A 23,063-nucleotide genomic window follows, 5' to 3' on the forward strand; every position below is an offset into this window, starting at 1 on the left:
TTGTTTTTATAATCGATGCAAGCCAAAATCGTAATTGCGATTAAAATACGATTAATTGAGCAGCCCTAACAGGTAGTTATAAAACCCCTCAAACAGCACCTTAGCATCGGTCCTCCTGACTTTATCGAATCCCCCAGGTAGTGTGCTTGGCGTTGAAGCAAATGTTCGAGTGGCAAAACGAGGGTACTACAATTTCTGTGAACCCTCGTACGCCAGTTCGAACGCTCAATGGACTCCTGGATGATCACGGTATTTTTGTACCTAAAGTAAAGGAATTTTGGCTTTTATGCGCTACTGAGCTACTTTCATAGACGAGGCCCCACATTTAAAGCTGTCCAGTTCTTGTTATACATCCAGCTGCCCTACCGCGCTGTGAAAATATACTTTGGTGCAAAAGTATGTTCTAGTCAAGTGTGCATAATAAGATCTAGCTGGTTGTGAGAACTGCAGTGATTTATTGGATTGTAAATAAGTCTCTGTCCTCCAACTTCACATGACATGTAGCATGACCTGTGGCATCTAAAATACAGAAAGTGGAACACGCTTGAGCTGCTGCCGTTAACTTTCTCAGAGTCAGGACTGAGCTGTGGGCGGCAAGCAAAGAAAGGAAACCAAAGGAATAACAAAGGGTTATGACATAAGAAACAGAAAGAGGAAATAGAACAACATGATGGAGATACTGTGGAGAGAGAGAGAAATCCAGGAAGAGGAATTAAGGTTGAGAGACGGATCGAAGGAGGAAGCTGCGACGTCAACAAAGGGGATGAAGGTTGGCATGAATGGAGCTCAGCGGCCGCTGTAAACATATTTTAAGGGAAAATGAGGTCAGCAAAATGTGAATGCAGCGATACTGAGAGAGAGAGAGAGAGAGAGAGAGAGAGAGAGAGAGAGAGAGAGAGAGAGCAGCTTGTAGTTAGAAAAAGCCTGACTCAGCGGACTTGTCAGATAAAGGTTTTTTTTTTTGCAGCAATTTCTTTTTAAGTGAAAGTAGACATGGAGGTGCGTATTTACTCCACTAAATTAAATATATGCCAATGTTGCTTCCTTATCTGCAAACACGCATACACGCACTTCTTGCAAAACAAGTGTATTTCTCCAAAGTCTCAAGGTAAATTCAGTTTGCGTAGGACGAGTGCTTTCAGAAAGAAATGCAGGTTTCAGGTGAGGGGCTGGAGAAATGTTCATCGATTTTTCAAGATGGCATTTATTGCAAATAGAGCTGCTCAGAGGATAATTGCTGTATACCAGTGAGCTGTAGTTATTTATAAAAAGGTTTAATGTCATGTTTCTGAGAACATTGTGCTATTGCTCACACTCACCAAATAATAAACGAACACAGTGGAGCTTGAAGATACATTGTCGGCAATTAAGAAATACGAGAGGCTGAAAAACATGTCAATAATATTGATTCTGTCAATAAAATAGATTTTTATATTGAACAATAATGTGTCTTGGTTCACCAGAGTTTACATTCTCAAAATGATTCATGTCGGTATAGTTTTAACCAGCATGTTATGCTCGAGTATATTGTAATTTTGAGGTATTTGAACTATAACTGAGTCTTTGACGGTGGCCAACAGGTTCGAACATGCTACAACAGCATGAAACATTTTCCCTCAAAGAAATGAGATACAGTTTTAAAAAAAAAGAATTGATTCACAAAGATCAAAAGACAAACGAGCCAAAGCACATGCAAACGATGAAACCTCTTCTCCAACAAGACAACAGAAACAGGAACACTGAAAAGCGACGCACTAAGCCAAAGCACACAAAGTAGATACAAAGCTATAAAGTTGGCCAACTGTCACTGTAGCTGGAAATGAACCGAATATATACGTTTTACCGGCTTCTTTTAACAATGTGATCAAATCTCTATAACAAATCACCTCTGGCTGGCAGAGAAGTCTCTGCTCCATAGTTTCTCTCGGAATAAAATCACACTGTACATTTTACATTTATATATTCAGTTTAATATGTAATATTCCATCCGTCACATACTTACTGTATGTATAATACCTTGCTAAAGCAATATATACATATCTTGTTATTGTTCATTTGTAAATTCAACATGTATATTTTCTACTTTCTTGTTTATTTCTTGTCTTTTATTTGTTATTGTCCAATGCCATGTCTTTTTATGCTGCTGCAACACAAACATTTCCCAAATTGGGATCAATACAGTTCTATCTTATCTTATGATTCCCTCCCTATTAAATGCAGAACTGCTGTAAGCAAGCTAATGAAGCTAACCTAGTTATTTCAAATAAACTTACAAAATACAAAAATTATGAAACAGACCAACCCTGCGAGTTCATCTAATTTAATATAACTCATTCAGACATTTGGTGTTTCTGACTTGAGTTCAGGAGACTCCCTCAAAATAGTGCTAAAAGTAAGTTATATCACTTTGAAATTGGTTTACCCAAAGTTATAGTTGGCCTTCAAGTGCAATGGAGTCCTGACAATTAACAACAATCAGCATAAGCAAGAAGTGTATCGTGATGATGATCATCTGGCAACAATATCTGAACAGCAGTAGCAGAAAGAAAGCTGTTTTTTAAACCTGCCAATAATCTGTTTTTACTGACAATAACGTTGAAACAATTTGTCCCCAACTCAATCCCACACTGAGACAAAGAGCCAACCATCTCCTAATGTTGGTGTGTGTGTGTGTGAGTGAGTGAGTGAGTGAGTGAGTGAGTGAGTGAGTGTGTGTGTGTGTGAGTGTGTGAGTGTGTGTGTGTGTGTGTGTGTGTGTGTGTGTGTGTGTGTGTGTGTGTGTGTGTGTGTGTGTGTTTGTTGTTGCTTCTCACAAATAACTCATAAAGTGAAACCACATTTCAGCTCAAAGACAGAAAGCTGCGTCTCACTCCGTCTGAAGCTTTATAGACAGATCAGAAACTGAATAGTTTTCTTAGCAAGGAAACATTGAGACGGGGACACTGCCGCCATAATCCCTCTGTTTCCAGTCCTCTGCTGTCTAATAATCCATGAGCAACCCAATTTCACAGGAAACCAGTCACAGAGCCTTCAGGGGGATCCTCTTTTCTGAAAAGGCTTTTTGACACAAACGATTTGGTAGTACATATTACACAAAGTGCTTAAGATGGATAAATAAATGTAAGAACCAATTTACTGCAACGTTTGCTTTTATGTCAACTTTTCCTGAAAAAAACTGATGGTCTGACCTGTCGATGATGCCGCACATGTCGATCTGCAGGTGACTGTAGTTTCCCATCAGCCTTTGCTGCACCTTTTTTAGGTCCACAGGCTGGTTGTCGACAGTTAGGAGACGCATGCAGCCCTGGAAAGCCTTGAAGGGGTTCACACACTGATCACTGCTCCCCTCAGAAGGACAACCTGACCCAGAAGAGGGAACAACGTCAGAAAACTTACAATTCAATTCAATGCAGTTTAAAAATACAGGTAAGGTATGACAAAAAACGACGGACAATGGTATTGTAAAATCTAAAGATGCAATGAAATGTGCAATAAACCCAGTCAAGAAAAAATAAATATATATTAATTATTTAAAATTTGTATTTTATTAAGAGCTTGAGAATTGGAACCCGGATACTAAACTAAAATATATTCACTCATACATCTGAATTGGACGGTAAGGTTTATGTATTATACACAGTAGCATTGACTTAAAAACACCTAAAACAATTCCCTTAAATCCAAACTAAGCCAATTCTAAATAAATGGTTAATTGTATCACTCTAAAACAAAGGTTTAATGAAGAGAAAATATAATAAACATATCCACATTACAAGGGGAAATAATGCATTTCAGCGTAAACTTGTTCTCCACTCTTCTCTGAAGTTTAAAAGTCCTCTGCAATTATTTCAGATGATAAGAACCTCTGACTCTCTTACCACCAAAGAAGAGTTGACCGTCAGTGGAAACAGGAAACGGGGGGCTGGCGTTGGCCGTGTCTCCTTCCCCCCCGTCCACAGAGACGGAGAGATGTCCTCGTCTGGAGGTCAGCTCCACTAAGTGCCACTGACCGTCATCCAGAGCTGATCCTGAGTAGATATAAATACAGAATAGAAGATAATAGAATAGAAGCATTTATTGCCATTATACAAGTACAACGAGAAGAGTAAAGCTACTCCTTTTAAGGTGCCATCAAAACATTCAGAAAAGACAACATACAACAAAGACTATAGGTTACTTACGTAACCCCAGTCCTCAGAGTAACATGAAGTGAGATGTCTCACTATGGGATGCGCCTCAACGCGTATGCAAACAGAAGCATCAACCTCATTACGCCGATCCTGATTGGCTGGTGATCTTGACGTCTGCGTCAGGGAATCCACCCCCTATAAGTAGCTTGGGCTACGAGGCAGCGTCATTCAAAATAAGCACCTCTTCTCGCTTCGCCTTAGCAAGAAGGCCCGTCTGGTGAGACATCTCACTTCATGTTACTCTGAGAACTGGGGTTACGTAAGTAACCTATAGTTCTCATTCATAACACTCCGTTCGATGTCTCACTATGGGATATTGAAACTCCCGTATTGCTAGACATGCTTATCTCGAAAATCACCAAACCAACCAGAACTTAACAGGTAGAACCCTGTCTCAACACGGGGCCCAGCACTGCACGGGCCACACTAGGAGCAGAGACGTCTAGCCTGTAAAAGTGGACAAAAGTGAGCGGTGAGGACCGGCTCGCTGCTGCACAGATGTCTCGGATGGGACACCCTTGAACAAAGCCCAGGATGTAGCCAGTCCACGAGTAGAATGAGCACACAGGCCCGTCGGTGCCTACAAACCCTGACTCGTATAAGCCAGAGTATTCGCTTCCACAATCCAGTGGGAGAGCCGTTGCCTGGTAACGGGCTTGCCCTTCTGAGGGTTAGCCCAGGATATAAAGAGTTGGTCATTGCAACGAAACTCTTTTGACCTGTCCATATAGGTGCGTAAAGCACGAACTGGACACAGCAAATTTGGCCGCTGTTCCTCAGAGGAACACAGCGGCGGAGGAAATGCCACAATGTCAATGGGGGTACATGAGCCAACCAGCTTAGGTACAAAGGCCGGGTTGGGCTTCAGCAACACTCTCGTTTTCCCTGGGGCAAACTGAGTGCATGAAGGATGTACAGAGAGCGCATGAATGTCACTGACTCGCTTGGCAGATGCCAGAGCCAGTAACAGCACTGTCTTCAGTGACAGGTGTTTCATGTCAGCTTCTTCCAGGGGTTCAAATGGGGTTCGAGTGAGCCCATCTAAAACCACTGCCAAGTCCCATAAGGGCACCAGTGACCTGGAATCAGGGAGGAGCCTGCGAGCCCCTTTCATAAAACGGCAGACCAAGGGATGTTGGCTAGCCGTCTTTCCCTCAAAGCCCACATGGCATGCAGCAATAGCAGCCAGGTACACTTTGATCGTAGAGAAAGCTCTGTGTTTATCAATTAGGTCTTGTAGAAATGATAAAATCACTCCGACAGGATATTGAAAAGAGATGTGTCCTTTTTGAAGGCACCACTCCTCAAACACCCTCCACTTACAGTCATAGAGGGAGCTGGTGGAGGAAGCTCTTGCACTCTGAATAGTGTTTATCACCTTCTGAGGGAGCCCCACTGTATTCAGATTGTACCACTCACGGGCCAGGCCCATAGTGCCAAGCGCTCTGGGTATGTGAAAGGACTCTGTACTCGTAACAGACACCCTGAAAGGCGAACCTCAGATATTCGAAAGAAAGAAACGGCGAGGCAGATTACAATATTAACTGGTGTGTTAATATTGTTCAGTCTTCTTGCAAAGCAAAAAAGTAACCGGCAAGCGCCAGTCGACAAAATGTTAGCTTTGGGTTCAGTCTGTGGACCGTTAAGCTAGCCCGGCTACTGATAATTTCAGATGTGCTCTGAAGCGAGAAGAGGTGTTTGAATGATGCTACTTATAGGGTGGGTGGATTCCCTGACGTAGACGTCAAGATCACCAACCAATCAGGATTGGCGTAATGAGATTGATGCTTCTGTTTGCATACGCGTTGAGGCGCATCCCATAGTGAGACATTGAACGGAGTGTTATGAATGAGAACACACAGCATTCATACAATAATAACAGAAACATACAATATACTGTCCACAAAGATACGGATATATAACTGTCTGGTCTTTATTTCCTGGAGGTTAGGATTAGAATTTCAGTCATTAACTTATCGATCTCTGTAGGGAGATTTCTCTGATTGCCTCGGGCCTCAGGGAGGTCAGAGGTGGAGTTTAGCTACAAATCAATGTTGTACAAACTGGCGAGGATTCAGCATCTGGCTTAATCACCCTACAGGAAGATGGCTGAATGGATTTTTCTGTTCTTCGGGCCTCAGGATTGGCATTTCCATATTATTTCAAAGTTACCACTACATCAAAAGTGTGGAAATGTGTTGTAGTCTGTTCTGTCAGCTATCTGTCTATACAGAATATAAAGTAACCTTGGTATTGTGCCAATTCTTCAGTTCTTATGATAGAAACAAAGACCTTGACATGCTTCAAAATCAAGCTATTCAGAGTTTCTTTAATTACTAAAAAGGAGCTCAGAGTGCAGAGCAGACAAAGGCCAAATGCTACTTTTGCACTGCTAAGGAAAGTCTTTATCTGCTCCTTGATTTAGATCGTCTCCAAATATTTAAAGGGTCACTCTGTTGCCCATGCTCCAAGTTGAATGAATATGCTGTTGTTTTTTGAGTGAGACCATAACTAATAGTATTACAGTAATCACATGTGTATGTAATAAAGGCGTGCTAATGAATTGGCTGTACTCAGACTTTTGTTATGTAACATGTATGTGGTTAAACTCTAAATCAAATATAACCCCTTGATTCTTAATCTGTTGGTAAGGTTTTAAAAGTTTATTTTCAAGTTTACACCTGTTTCTCTCTTTGAGCTTCAGAACAAACAAGCAATAAGAAGAAGAAGAAGAATTGGGAGGGATGAAACCCTCTTTAATGGTCTCACATGCAGAGCACACAGCACACACAGTGAAATGTGTTCTCTGCTTTTAACCCATCCTAGTACCAGGAGTCTACTAGGAGCAGTGGGCAGCTATTGCACAGCGCCCAGGGATTGAACAGCCCCTGACTAAGAGTTTAGTTACATATGTCCTGCTTGAGCTGAAGAGAATGATCTGCCATCGCTTGATATGTAAAAATACAGTTAAAAAAGGGCAATAATTGGTCCTGAATTTGGTTGTTTTGGGGTCAGACTGACCTGCACTGAGCTCCAGTGGCGCTCTCCCAGATTTGTGGATCTGTAGATGAAGCCTGGTCTCACTCAAGTAGAGCCAGACCGCCCCTCCTTGCTCCGGGAGGTCAAAGGTCAGCAGCAGCCCCTCCTCGTTCCACGTCCGAAACTGAAACCCCACCGTCATGCTCGATGAAGACCGTTCACTCATCCTCGGTAACCACAGGAAGCTTTGGGGACTGGTGAACGTCATCGCAACAAAAACGGGTTCATCGCAGGAGAAGGTCACGTTGCCCTGAGATATGTGGAGTGGAGAGAGAGAGAGAAATGAATACAGAAAAAAAGGGAAAACTCGATAACGCATGAATTTGAATTAATTTCCAGAGCTGCGTGGCGACGCCCTGATGCAGAGATCTCATCAGCAAGAGTCCTTAAAAGCATGCGAGTATTACCATAATGATAATAGCTCTGAATAAGCACCAAGAGATCAAGATGAATTTACCCCAAGGTCAGAGAAGAGGACAGAAAAAGAGAAATAAATAATAAGGGACTGGGAGCATTTGGGCATCTTGTTTTCCGCCCCATTGTCAGTGGTAGAAAGTAACCAAGTACATTTACTCAAGTACTGCACTTAAGTTCCGTTTTGATATATTTTACTTCAGTATTTCCTTATTAACCTACTTCCTACTTTTAATCGAATACATTTTCTTGGTAAAAGTTGTACTTATTACTCCACTACATTCATTTTACAGCTTCCGTCGCAGATTCACATTATTAATACGAACAATAAACTGATGAATCAATGTGTTTACGAGTCAGGAAGTGACATTTTCTGTTGACCGCCGTATCCATCACACTTCCACTCGCACTCACCATTACACTCACAGTTACTGGGATTGGAATGAACTTTATCTTTGCCTGGTTCGTGGAGGAATAAATGGTCAGACGATTTTGTTTTTGGATTCTCTGTGCACGACCAAGTGTTTTCTTCCCATGTTTACCCCCTCGTGGCTTTTTTTGTACAGCTTACAGCCTAATCGTTGGTGTCTCCAGGATCACATTTTTCCGTAATGATTCAGACTCACAATGTTAAAGCAATAGCAGCAGTCGGTAAAAATCTTTTCTTGGTACATTGTGAGCCATTTTACCTTCAGAGTGACGCGCTGGTCTCTCTGCTTGGCGAGGTCTATCAGGTTCACACCGTTGTACTCCAGGTTTTCCAAACAGCCGTGGAAGTTTCTGTTGATCGACCTCTGAGAGCCGAGAGCCTGGTCTGCTCCCACGCTCACCTTTACCGAGGAAACGTGAGCATAAAGACCAATAAGTCAATAAAACTCAACTTGAGCTTCAATATCTGGATCCATGTATTTATTATCCTCTCAAGAATGGAAGTAGTCATCAAATACAACTAGTTCCTTCACATGCTGATATACAAGAGAGGGAGTTACACAGTCACAAGATGCAGGAATACGGGTACTGTAGGTAATCATACATCCTGTCATGTACAGATTACTGATCAAAATCTCAAAATTCTGACTTTCTCTCAAAATTCTGAAATTCTGACTTTCTCTTAAAATTCAGACTTTCTCTCGAAACTCTGACTGTCTCTTAAAATCTCAAAATGTCGATTTTCTCTCAAAGTTCTGACTCTTTCTCAAAATTCTGACTTTCTCTCAAAATTCTGACTTTCTCTCAAAATTTGGGCTTTTGCTCAAAATACAGACTTTTTCTCAAAATACAGACTTTTTCTCTTTAGTTCCTGAACAGCGTCCTTCACATGCTGATATACAAGAGAGGGAGTTACACAGTCACAAGATGGAGGAATAGAAAGCAGTATTCAATGTTTACTTCAGATTAGCTCCACCTCAGAAATGAGCATGCTTGTCATATGTCTCTCTCCATAGAAGCTGAGTCATCATGTTAATCACAGAGCTATCATATGCCTCAAACAGTCCTGATGCTCTTCTAGGTAATCACACATCCTGTCATGTTCACAGCTGTGTGTGTGTGTGTGTGTGTGTGTGTGTGTGTGTGTGTGTGTGTGTGTGTGTGTGTGTGTGTGTGTGTGTGTGTGTGTGTGTGTCTCACCTGGTCATGGTCCCAGCGGGTGAGTCTTGGTGGGATCTGCACCCACAGAGTGTTCTTGTCCACGGTGAGGTTGAGGTGGGTGCTGTGGTGCTCCACGGTGACCTGGTGCCAGTGCTGGTCGTCCAGCAGGCTGCCCACAGACACCATGTGCTGGCTGTCAGGGGAGGAGCTCCTGCCTGGAGAGCAGGAGGAAGACGAAGAGTGAGATGAAGATGGTGGATGAAAAGGAGAGGTAACTTCAATGAAAACTTATTTATTTAAGTGCAATATTATTATTTTTTTCAAATCATTATTGTTTATAATATTATTATTTATATTTTATTTTTTTTAAACACTCACACAAGCCCTGTTTTTGTCTTCACCTGTCCTGTTATAGCCCAATAAAAAAAATAAAAAGAATACAAGAATAAAATGCTTAAAACCTCACATTGATTTAAAACATTTGAGGTTTATTACTGTTTCATTCCTGGTGTTTTATTCATTAAAATAGTTGTACCCTCATATCTGCAGGTTTTTAACAACATATGAAAAATAGCCTCTTCAGCTCTGGTTCCCCTTCTCTCTAGGAACACAACATCTCAGTTTACTGGAGGTTAATGCTGTTTTTATGTCTCTAAATTAGTAAATTAGTGTCAAACTTTTCAGCAGGGGATTAGATCTCAGGATAAACTGATACAAAAACACGAAAATGAAGGTGACAGCATAATGAATACTAATGGTGGCAGAGATCGAGGTAGAAAAGTGTTATTAAAAAGGCGAAGTGAAGACAGAGCGCAGAGCTGAGAGAAGGAAGTGAGGAGCAGACGGAGCTTAAGGCACTCGGGTCATTAAATATGAATTAGATATTGTTTGAATGGATTCTGTGTGGTCAAAGGCGTCGAAGAGAAAGAGAGACAGAGAGAGTGAACCGTGTTCAGTGATCAATCATCATTGATCTGTGAGACAGATACTGAGCAGAGAGTACTTCATCTCCATTCATCAGGAGGTAGTGTGAGAGAAAGAGTTACAAAGTCAAGTGTATTAAGTCATTACTGATCTTTCCTTGACTTTAAAACACTCACTTCACTTCAATGTACTTTACTTTCCTTCGCTTTAGCTTAAAGGTCCCATGACATGGCCATTTCTACTGATCATATTTCCATTGTTGAGGTCTACTAGAATAGATTGAAATTGTTCAATTTTCCAAACTCACATTGGTTTCTCATACAGCATCTCTGTATAGTATGTGTATTCACTGTCTGTCCTAAACGGCTTGTTGGAGCTCCTGCCCGCCCCCCCTCCCTGTGAGTCCAGTGTGCTCTGATTGGTCGGGACGTTGCGAAGCTCACTGCTGCTCAGTGAGCTGGCTTACTGGTGTGGTTTCCGGGTCGGCGATACAGCGAGACAGCGCAAAACTCATCCTGAGCACACACAAACACTCAGCCGAAGTAAAAACAATAAGTGTGGCTTGATATTGAGAAAGAAAAAGGTTTATAAACGCTGTGAGAATGGGTCTGCGGAGAGCATTTCTCCGCCATCCCAACTCGTCTATTACCAACCAGGGAGCTCTATGCAAGTCAATGGGACTCCCTGTTAGTTGAACATGTACGCTAAAGGTCTTGGTGTGTGAGGAGCTCTCGTTCTGGGGCAGCATAGACAGGTCTTTTCTGTGTTAGAGTTTTACTCGCTACAGAGTGTACTTTGAGGGTCGTGACTCTGCAGACCGTTTACATGCAGAAAAACCTTCATAACACACAAGGGGACGGGTAATAACCAGAAAAGCATGACATGTCTCCTTTAAGATCTTTACTTGAACTTCCCTTCAATTTACTTGAACTTATTTTACTTTCCTTTATTTTTTCACCTTACTTTGCTTTTCTGAACTTTATTTGACTTTACTTTAATTTACGGATGTGTGTTCGTCCACCGTTAAATCACAAAAAACTTCTGTCATAGATTAACTTTGAATTGAAGTGAATTTGATCACTGAGCTAATCTTAATTCATAGAAGATTTGGTGAACTTGACACGCAGTGGATCATATTGCTAACTGTGCTGATGTTTGAGGAAACAAAACATTTAGAGGGTTTAAAAAGCAGGAAGATAATATATTAGCACCGCCTGATCTTCCAGTGTTAAGGTCCTTACAGACCAAACTGACACCAAAGAACACGTCCCGACGGAACGTCGCCTCGCGTCTCCTGCGTCTTGGCCAACAGTCGCACTGGAACACACCGCAAAGACTTCAGCCGACGGCCAAGAAGCGCGTACGAACTGCGGATGCGTGAGTGGCAATAACTCTCCTTACCAGCAGGTGGCGGTAGTGTGTATTCGTCATTTAAAAGAGGCAACAACCGGAAGACAGACGGCGTGATAACCGAGAGAAGAAGAACAGACTGCGTGATACAAACAAACAACAAATAGTGCGTTCCATTTTCCCTCTACAGCGAGAAGCACCTGGGTCTTTCCCCAACCTGTGTCGAGAGCTGGAGTTAAATTAAATCTCAGATTTGTCTTCTTAATAGTTTGTTTGGGTCCCTCACTTCCGTTTCGCTTCTCATGCACTGATTCGCTAAGCTGAACAGCCAATCAGAGTGATTTATCTGGCTGAGGTGTCGGCACGGCCGAAAAGACACGACGGTGCGGGACACACCAAGACACACTAATCTGAGTAGGGCGACACGACGCTCATCGACGGCCCGACATCTATTGACGGCCGGAATCGGCTTGGTGTTTATTAGGGACTTTATGCGATCTTGCCAAAAGGAGCTTTCTTTTATCCAGTAAGCAATGAGATGAACAATCAATCAATAGGATTAGTAACTTCCTGGCCTCTAGGTGTCTGTTCGCTCCATTATGGTTATGTTACCTGTAGTGGCCATAAACCCCCAAAGTTTGTCTTGTAACCTTCACCTAAAAAGTTATTGTTCTTGGCCACATGTAGAGCTTCGGCCTCGGAAGCAGTGTCAGACTCGCAGTACACAACCCACTGGACGTTTCGGTTACTTTTCAAGGTTTATTTCCACCAAACATAAACAAAATACGAAAACAATATTTAACATAAACTCAAACAGCAGATCCTAATAATCTGTCTTTTGCTAAGTATGAGGTTGTGTCTGCGTGTCAATGACGGTATTGCTGCTGCCTGCTGCTCTCCCGTCACACACCGCACCTCCAACTTAAAGCCCCGCCCCCTTCACCTGAGCAAAGCACACCTCTTACTGAAACAGAAAAAAGCATTAATAAAGATTCCAAATAAATCAAAACAAAATAAACGTAAATGCGGCTCCTACATTACCTTTTAAGAAACGATCTCTTCCAAAACTAAAACTCATTCAGACACTTCTCATTTCCTAAATCTCCAGACTTACTAATGGTTAATGTACTGGTTTTCAGGGAGCATCCACAGAATTCATGCTGCCTTTTCAAAGGGACTTTTAAAAGGTAAACTATTCGAGAAGCTGCTTCAAGTTCCTTGAAATCTTTGAACTCTTTACAGTGCAGGTTGTTAGATGACTTCCGACAGCTCCCCAAGGCAATATCACCTAATCATCTGCTGTCTGCTGCTGCATTACGACTCTCCACAGAGACTCTAAATCTAATTTTGTTGGAAGACAAAGACAGCTCTTATCAGATGACAGACTGTAATTGTTTCCGTATTTCCATTTCATTTCGTTCATCTTAAACGATTCAGACGGAGCGCATGCACGCAATCAGTCAACACAAGAATAATGTGTGAGAAACAATCTGCTCACAACAAAATGTGAAGGAAAACAGTTCAGGAAGGTTTTGTGTTTGAAGACTTCAAAAGAAACCTGGCTCTAAAAGGAATCCTGAGAAGAAGTCGCCACTGCATTGATATTCCACGGCTGTTCTGCCTTTTGTGAGTCTTTCTTAAGATGCATGAAAACCATAGAAAAGTTTGACTTTCTGTCACATTTTCGAGAACGGTCTCTGCTGATAGAAACAAGCAGACACTGTAATCGTTTCTTTCATTGTTTCCATTTCATTTTCAAGACAATGGTGTCCTCGAAAATCATAGAACACCATTTTTAGAAGCGACATAGAAAACACTTTCAGAAAAAGTTTTAAAAGTCTCCTAATATGCTATTTTTAGGCCTATATTATGGGTCTCAGATATATACAAATATATAAAAAAGCATGTCTATCATGTGTTTTGCTCAAAATGCCAAACAGATCATGCATTTCAGACATCCCTCATATCCCTCTGTTTCAGGTGAGTTCCTTTTTTTCTTTCTTTCTTTTTTACCCATACTCTCTCCAGTACAGGTTAGCTCTGAGTGTTAGCGATGCTAATGTAAACACCGACCATATTACGTCCAAAACAGTCGGGCATTGTTTCTGATAGCAACTTTCTGATAGGGCCGTGGGTCCACATTTCAGATATTACGTCATATCGGACGCAAATCTGGATCAGCTCCGTTGTTCCCCCGTTTTTAGAGATTTGGGTACGGAGGAAAAGAGAGGATTTGATTTTCTGACGCTGCGTGAGTTCCCTGACACACCGGGGCGGGGACACATCTTTATGTTTAAAAGACATCGAAAAGTGCATTTTGCATGATAGGTCCCCTTTAAAGAGGACATATTCTGCTCATTTCCAGGTTCATATTTGTATTTTGTGCCTGTGCCACACCACACCAGTGCTTTTGACTTATTTCTGCCCCTTTACCGCCTTCAGTCCATTATTACAAGATATATTCTCCTCCAAATGCAACTGAGCCTCCATCCCAAGCTGCTGTTACACCACCACAAATCAATCTTCTCGATTTCAGCAGCTTCCACGTGAAACTCTGAGCCACACCAGCAGCTCCCGTCTGCTCCTCTGGGAAAATGTGAGCCAGGTCAAAAGTTCATGTGTAAACTCTGCAGACTCATAGCTGTGTCTTCGTGCAAACATATTCCCCATTTAAGCAATTAGTGTTGCATCTTGAAATTCATGCAATGTCAGCAAGCCGCAGTGAAACGACTGTGTACATAATTTATATCCGGAGAGCTTTTACTTACTTAGTATAGAATAAAAACACCAAGTTTTAGCTTGTCTTCCTGTTTGAAACCTTCCTCATTCATACTAAAGCTCAGCCAGGAGGCAAGAAATGCCGGTGTATTTACTCTTACTAAATAATGAGTCAGGAAGCTAGAGAGCTAAACACCAACATGACGAAGGTACAGTGAAGAGGGAACATTTACTTTTTTGGAGACATGTCATACATTTTAATAAGATTTTGTATTAATTAAAATGTTTAGACAGTACGATGCAAAAAGTGACTCAGCATATTTTTTCAAGTGATGTTCGGGATACACAGAGGGAACGCATTTCTCAGCATTTTGTTATGGTGATGGCCACTGCAAACACTGATGAGGATTCAAAGCAGGTAACGATGCAAATTACTCTCGGTGATTACTTTAAGATTTAAAAGGGGTGAACAATAGAGTGCCACAGTGACGCGTCCTAAAACCTGGAAGTAAGCTGCGCATGGGTTCCTTCGACAAAAAGCAATGCAATTTCTCCGAAGGATTTTGGAAAATAGCTGGAAATAAGGTCTGTGGTTGAAACACATTTAAGAGACGGATCACGTTTTGTTCAGTCGGATAATCTCCACATGTCTACCCTACTTTTATAATTTTCGAATCATAAATCTAATTGATGGATTTATGATTGATTACTTCCGGGTTTTAGGACGCGTCACTGTGGCACTATATGGCATGAAATAAGAGAGGCTGGCAGTTACGGCCCGTCCACACAGCGGCGTGCGTTGTCGCTTGCTGGCGGGCGTGTCTGAAACTCGACCAACAACCAATCACACGAATCTCCCGCCCCTGACACACAAGCAGCGGTTTGATTGGCTAGAGCTTGTACTGGATTGGCTGACGCTTCTGCCGAGGCTTCAAAAGTTGAACATTGCTCAGCTTTTGAAGCGAGCCACGCCAGCAAAGCTCCGCTTCGCTTCCCACAATGCAGTTCGGCGAATAGTGACGTCACCCCATTCAAAGTGAATGGTGAAGCTTTCAACGGACGGGCCGTTAGTGCCTTGGAGGAAATAACTTTACTGAGAAAAGTGCTCCTGGTCTCCTGTGCTGTGCCTGAGCCATTTGAAACATGAGTTTGACTATTTTCAGGATGGGAGAAACACATTTCAATTCTCACGTTCAATAAAAAAAGTTATTCCTTTCTTCTCTTTCCCTTTTTGTCAAATACCATGTTTCACAGAAATAATGTATTTTTTGTCCTTTCTTTAACATTTTAAATATTTTTCAGGATAAAAATTAGACATTTTATTAGTATTTTTCGTGACATTTGTAGCAGACTAATAAGAGTTGAATCAGTGGTTCAACCTAATAATAAATAAAACCAAAGCAAAGGCAAAGGAAATCTTATTGCAAGTCACTTTGGATAAAAGTATCTGCTACAGTAAACGCAATGTTATTTAATGCAAAATACGATACAACGCTATACTGTACGATGCGATAATACTTGTTTCCAATTTGACGGTAACAATTCAAATTCACCGCACATTTAGGGCAACAGCAAAATAATAGAAACTAGTGGTCAAAAAACACCCAGCAAGGTTCAACCACCTCATAGATTACTGATGTCTCTACGCACACAACTGCAGGCTAATCAGAGCGAGAGATATGAATAATATCCATTTAACACAAGCAGTAAATAAAGTGACATGGTTGATGATAAATCATTAATTACAGTCTGTAGGTGTTATGGCTTCTTATATAAAGTTACCATAGATGTTTGCATCATCTGGAAAGTCTTTAAAACAGTATAGTAGCTTTTATAATGAAATATAACAGCATCAATCGGAAAACCCCCTGTCAACAAAGAACCTGTTTTAAATCTCATAATGACTTTTGGTGATCATGACATTGTGAGTAAGAGGGTTTCAGAGTCGTACCTCTCCGCAGAGTCAGGAGGAGTCTTCCTTTCTGAAGCTGCAGACTGAGGCTGTGTTCGCCCCGTCCCTCAGCGTGGAGCAGAGTTCCCGAGTTACTCAGAGCTTTAAAGATCAGAGAGACGCTTTCTCTGGTCGCCTGCCTCGGCCTGGGGATCAGCCTGTAGAGGAGACTGCTGCGGCCGTCAAAGCTCACCACGTGAGAGTCTGAAAAACGAAAAAAAAAGACATTATATTTGGTCACTTTTGGATATTATCATGCAAACTGAACATAAAATAAAGAGTCCAACTGATTTGAGTATTGGGACTGTGGGAAATGGGGCGAAGCGTGCGAGCTAGTTCAGGCAGTCAACTCGAGCACCAATGATACATTAACACGTGACGCACCTCGTCCCTCTTACAACCAACCAAACACATTCTCCTAAACACCCAGCTTCCACCCCAGCTTCCACCCAGCTTCCACCCAGCTTCCACCCCAGCTTCCACCCCAGCTTCCACCTCAGCTTCCACCCCAGCTTCCACTCCAGCTTCCACCCCAGCTTCCACTCCAGCTTCCACCCCAGCTTCCACCCAGCTTCCACCCCAGCTTCCACCCCAGCTTCCACCCAGCTACCACCCCAGCTTCCCCCAGCTTCCACCCCAGCTACCACCCCAGCTTCCCCCAGCTACCACCCCAGCTTCCACCCCAGCTTCCACCCAGCTTCCACCCAGCTTCCACCCAGCTTCCACCCCAGCTTCCACCCCAGCTTCCACCCAGCTTCCACCCCGCTTCCACCCCATCTTCCACCCCATCTTCCACCCCAGCTTCCACCACAGCTTCCACCCCAGCTTTACCCAGCTTCCACCCCCAGCTTCCACCCCCAGCTTCCACCACAGCTTCCACCACAGCTTCCACCCCAGCTTCCACCCCAGCTTCCACCCCAGCTTCCACCTGTAGGCTCGGGGGATAGTGATCTAATCATCACTCAATGTTCTTTGTAAATCTGTGGAGTGATGAGGCCCGATATAATAAACATATTAAGAAACACGTGAGTTGTCTGACTGAAATGTCTAAATAATGAGAGAATATACATATTTTATACACATTTTTATTTTTATATTTGGGATTGTGGAAAACGGTATTTCGATCTCTCCGTCTGTACACACAAACTGAAAGATTGCCAATAAAGTTGACTTTGAAAGTGCACTGTATGTACATAAGATTTGCACTTGCACATATAAATATAATTATAATACCTTTTTGTTCTATGGTAGTCGGACGTCTCTTACTTGTGGATTGCTCCCTTGACTTTTCTTAGTGAGCTGATCCTGTTTTGTATGCTTCTACTGTATTATTCAATAGTTACTAATGGTAGTTCTGAAAACAATCAATGTCAACTTCTATACTTCGAGCAGGATTTCTGTTTGTTATTATTCGGTTCTCAAGTGTAGTGAACTGTAGATTATAGCTTTTAACATTGTGGATATTCTCATTTCGGCTCCGAGCCGTGAACTAACTGCCAGAGTTTCTATAAAAAAGTGAGTGATTGAGCTCTCAACAAAATGCTGTTATTTCACAGAGCTAATAGTGTCTGAATATGAGAAGCAGATTATAGACCAGGGAAAATATCTCATATGACTCTGAATAAGATTATACACTAACCTTGCCTATCATGGCTTTGAGCATCGATGTGCTACAAATCTCCCGCCTATCGTGTCGAAAGCATCACGGAAATACATCAATTTGCATCAACTGGTGCACTTTGAGCGTCTATTGCTGACAGTGATGATGGAGACAATACAATCCCCAACACTGATTCAAAAGTCCAACCTGGAAAATGTTCTCTTCCGCTTTAACGTCTGAATTCAACAAAGAAGTTTTGCCATTATCCTCAAATTCAAGCAATTTAAACCCATTTCAACACACTTGCTTTCTTCACCAACCAGGCTATCCAAAAAACACAAATATTTCCTCACAATGATTCATCTATTTGAGCCCCTCGTGTGTCTTTAATCCTATTTATTTTCAATTGTTGTTGTCTGGTTTACAAATGTCATAATTTACTTTTGCAGTTTTCTTATTTTACACTTCTTTTGTCCACGGAGTTGAGCAGGATTTAATTTCTTTATCTAACTTCAATGCTGGATTTGCATGACAAGTGTGTGGAAATCCAGTTTTATGGGGGCCAAGAAGAACTGATTAACTTTTCACACCGGCTTGACTTCTTTCAGACAGATTACTTCTGCCTGTGTTCCTGTAATGAAGTTTCCTCTGGCAGACAGCCGAAGAGGTTCAGAGCTGTCGGAGCAGCAGCTGTTGTCCTCTCTGCCCGAACGTCTTTTACAAAACTCGCTCCATTTTTAACTCACATCCTGAAGGTGCAATAGGCTCACTGTTTTTTACTCCTTTAGATTATTCCTACTCTATCTGAGCTGCTGCCTGCTTAACCCATCTCCAGTCAGTGTTGTGTGTGTAATGTATACATATGAGGTGTCCTTGAATTAAATATATATGCACATCTTTAATTTACACTTTGAATCTCAAATTTGTCTTGACAGATTCTTTAGGAAAAAGAAAAACCAACACATAAATTGCAAAGAAGTTTTTGATGGTTTGTGCTCTGATATGCCAACTGTGGGACCTCCTATAGACAGGTGTGTTCCTTTCCAAGTCATGTCCAATCAATTGAATGTACTACTGTACAGGTGGACTCCAGTCAAGTTATAGAAACATCTCAAGGACGATCAGTGGAAACGGGATGCGCCTGAGCTCAATGTTCAGTGTCAAAGCAAAGGGTGTGAATACTTACTGTATCTACATGTGATATTTCATTTTATTATTTTTAACACATTTGGATGACTCTTACTCGTGGATTGTCCCCTTAACTTTTCTTAGTGAACTGATCCTGTTTTGTATGCTTATACTATTCAATAGTAACTACAATTTGAATCTCACATCTTTCTTGACAGATTCTTTAGGAAAATGAAAAACCAACACAAACATTGCCAAGAAGTTTTGGAATATCATTTTCAATACAATATTGTCTATGTCATTGTTATTGGATTGCCCTGATTTATAACGGTTACCCATGCTTGACTTGAACTAGGTTATCCTGGTGAAGTTTAAATTGTCATTATTGTGGGATACACAAACACAATGAAGCTTGATATCATCCTAAAAGGGCAGGTCATTCAAGACTTTACATTTCAACTAAAATATATAAATGAAGAGGATGATTGGGAAGCTATTAGCATGCTCAAAAGTGTCTAGAATTTGAAGAGGAATAGTGAAGCTTTGGTTGGTTTCCACTCTACTCTAATCTTGTCAGTTCATGCCGTACTGTAAGGATTTGAAACAGAAAGCCCAGACTGACTGTAAGGACATCCGAAGGTCTCCAGTCTGAGTCCGATGCGTCCGTTGGGGTTCCAGTCCAGCGGAGTCAGGCGGACGTAGCGGCCGATAACTGGCTGCTGGAGCTTATGTTGCACCACACTGTCTGCATTACTGTTCCCTGGGAAAGCCTGCAAAACAAACAGCAGCAAGTTAACTCTTTTTCTTTCTATGCATCTGTCCATCTTTTGACCACAAAGATATCCGTGATATTCCTCCCTCTGGTTGTTACTGTCAGAGGGACATGGAGATTGGTGGGAAGTAGTGGAGTGCAAATACTTCGTTACTGTACTTAAGTACATGTTTCTGGTATCAGTACCTTACTCCACTACTTATTTTTCTGACGACTTTTTACTTTCTACTTCTTACATGTTGAACTCAAATACTGTACTTTCTACTTCTTACATTTTGAACCCAAATACCTGTACTTTCTACTTGTTACATGTTGAACTCAAATACCTGTACTTTCTACTTCTTACATGTTGAACACAAATACCTGTACTTTCTACTTCTTACATGTTGAACTCAAATACCTGTACTTTCTACTTCTTACATGTTGAACACAAATACCTGTACTTTCTACTTCTTACATGTTGAACACAAATACTGTACTTTCTACTTCTTACATGTTGAACACAAATACTGTACTTTCTACTTCTTACATTTTGAACCCAAATACCTGTACTTTCTACTTCTTACATGTTGAACACAAATACCTGTACTTTCTACTTCTTACATTTTGAACCCAAATACCTGTACTTTCTACTTCTTACATGTTGAACTCAAATACCTGTACTTTCTAATTCTTACATTTTGAACCCAAATACCTGTACTTTCTACTTCTTACATGTTGAACACAAATACCTGTACTTTCTACTTCTTACATGTTGAACACAAATACTGTACTTTCTACTTCTTACATGTTGAACTCAAATACTGTACTTTCTACTTCTTACATTTTGAACCCAAATACCTGTACTTTCTACTTCTTACATGTTGAACACAAATACCTGTACTTTCTACTTCTTACATTTTGAACCCTAATACCTGTACTTTCTACATGTTGAACACAAATACCTGTACTTTCTACTTCTTACATTTTGAACCCAAATACCTGTACTTTCTACTTCTTACATGTTGAACACAAATACTGTACTTTCTACTTCTTACATGTTGAACCCAAATACTGTACTTTCTACTTCTTACATTTTGAACCCAAATACCTGTACTTTCTACTTCTTACATGTTGAACCCAAATACCTGTACTTTCTACTTCTCACATGTTGAACTCAAATACCTGTACTTTCTACTTCTCTCATTTTCCAAACAGGCTGGTTCCTTTAGTCTGAATGTGTGTTTGGTGGCGTGATCATTATTATTTAGAGTCATTGCGTGCCTATTGATTTGAACACGATCCGTGTATCCATCATTTCCTGGTTTTCTCTAAAGAAGAGGGACCAATGAAAACGTAGTCATGTTGCCGTTGTTCAGCATGGAAACATTCATTAGACATTATTGTTCTATTAATATAAAGGGAGGTCAGGTACTCTTTAAAACAGCTGCTAGTTATGGGTACTTTTTAAATTTAGAAGCCCATTACTTCTACTTTTACCAGAGTATGTTTAAACACGAGTATCTGTACTTCTACTTGAGTAAATGATGTGTGTACTTTTGCCATCTCTGTTTTTTGTAGTAAAGCTTACGACTTCATAAGTGAACCTGTTCTCTGGTGTTTTTATTGAAGCTGCATTACAACCCCCAAGGCTTCAGTGAGAAGAGATTTCCCTCCTAATGAAGGATATTGTGCAGATAGAGTCACGTTCCTGCTGAATGGATTCTCAATCAGGTAGAAAATTGGATTTGTGAAGCACTAGTTGTAGATGCATATGTTTGAGATGCTTTGGTAAACACTTCATCCATGGAGAATAACATGTATTAACCCTAACCGCACTATACCTGGATTGGTTCATACATAAATATAGTCTTTAGTTTTATCATTTTAACCCAGTTGGATTTGATGTTAAGCCTTTTCATCAACTTTAAATTATCAACTATAAACAAGTTCTGTCTTCTCTCCTTGTATCCGTTCTTCTTCTTTCTTAACAACAAACAAGTAATAGTTTTACGTCATCGTTTTCAGTTTGATTCTTTCTTTCTGACTGGGATCCATTGGATCTTGATTTCCTTCTCTCTCTTGGCCTGTTGCCATTTCAGTGTTTCACTTTTAAAGAAAAGTCTGTATCCTGCCTCTGATCACTTAATATGTCTTCAATTGAAATACAAATACTGTAAACTTAACCTACACTAAACTGCAGAATTAGAGCAAAAGGTAAAGTGCCTGCAGGGTGGCTTTATAATCAATGATGTCCTTTAAATAAACCTTAATATATAAACCAATGAATCCCTCCTGACCTATGGCCTCTCTATGGAGGTGTGCAAAATAGGAGAATATCTGCACATACACCTTTTATTTTTACAAGTTACGTAACAATTTTAGTCAATCCGGTCTTGAATTAGGCAGAAAGTTAACACAAGATAGATTGGATTTCTTATGTGGATGGAGCCCTTCTGTTGCATGGATAATGTCAGAACTCAAGTGCATCTGCATATTTCCAACAATGTATCTTGAAATGCTGAGTAATGGGTGTATATTCTCATCATCTGAACCATATAGTGGGAGTTTGAGTTTCACTGATAAACAGCAGAAAACCTAACGTCCACAAATGACTGTTTCCTGCTGAGAAAGATCCGGTGAGAGCTCATTTAGACTCTGGCTTTTGAAATCTGACCTGAGCGGAGGAAGAAAATCCTCCAAAGGGAGTTTGATTAAAGAGGAAGCGAAGGAGAGTAACAGAGGGTGAAGGTCTGAGAGTCAGAGAGCAAATAAAGAAGGGAGAGAACCTCCCACACAATCTCTGATGAAACGGGTTAAAGGAAGAGGGATGAGGAAGATTTATGTTGGAAAACACAAAGCCATAACACTTTACAAGGTGGCACAACACAACATTCAATGGGACAAAATGATCCCTAACAAAGAGTGGGATTATATGTATATCATATTTTTGATTCTTTGCTGTATTGTACCGTCAACATAGTTGTGTGTAATGTTTACAGGATTCTGTCAACTCCGTTTGATCTTTTATGTGTAATGTATAATATCAGAGAGTCTAAAATGGTTTTCACTACAAAACTTGACAGAACTCATCATTATATATTACCAAAATAAAAAAGACATTTAAAAGGTGTGTGTGTGTGTGTGTGTGTGTGTGTGTGTGTGTGTGTGTGTGTGTGTGTGTGTGTGTGTGTGTGTGTGACTGAAAAGTTTCAACTTGATAACTTTAGATGACTTAACTCAGTTGAATTAACATTTAAACACTTAAAGAAGGACTTATAAAATATTATTAAACCAAGTTCAATTAACTTTGATTGTGTAAATCCAGCTTAAAATGATGGTGCTGTTCAAAATGTGTACAGCATTGTAAAAAAACACTAATAAAAAAACATTTTAATGACAGTCAAG

General features: G+C 40.9%; 1 protein-coding gene across 1 annotated transcript in view; it reads right to left on the reverse strand.

The window, feature by feature from the left end:
• Positions 1-23,063, reverse strand: part of LOC307045129 (contactin-associated protein-like 4) — a 75,651-nt gene that overhangs the window by 21,568 nt on the left and 31,020 nt on the right. Inside the window, exons 4-10 of the mRNA XM_079690664.1 lie at positions 19,527-19,674; positions 16,177-16,380; positions 9,273-9,448; positions 8,333-8,473; positions 7,212-7,479; positions 3,879-4,028; positions 3,189-3,360 (exon numbers count right to left, since the gene is read on the reverse strand). Coding sequence (XP_079546790.1) covers positions 3,189-3,360; positions 3,879-4,028; positions 7,212-7,479; positions 8,333-8,473; positions 9,273-9,448; positions 16,177-16,380; positions 19,527-19,674 — 1,259 coding nt within the window. The remainder of the gene's footprint in view (positions 1-3,188; positions 3,361-3,878; positions 4,029-7,211; positions 7,480-8,332; positions 8,474-9,272; positions 9,449-16,176; positions 16,381-19,526; positions 19,675-23,063) is intronic.

The sequence above is a fragment of the Notothenia rossii genome (genome assembly GCF_949606895.1).
Source record: "Notothenia rossii genome assembly, chromosome: 6".
In the NCBI taxonomy this organism is placed as follows: domain Eukaryota; kingdom Metazoa; phylum Chordata; class Actinopteri; order Perciformes; family Nototheniidae; genus Notothenia; species Notothenia rossii.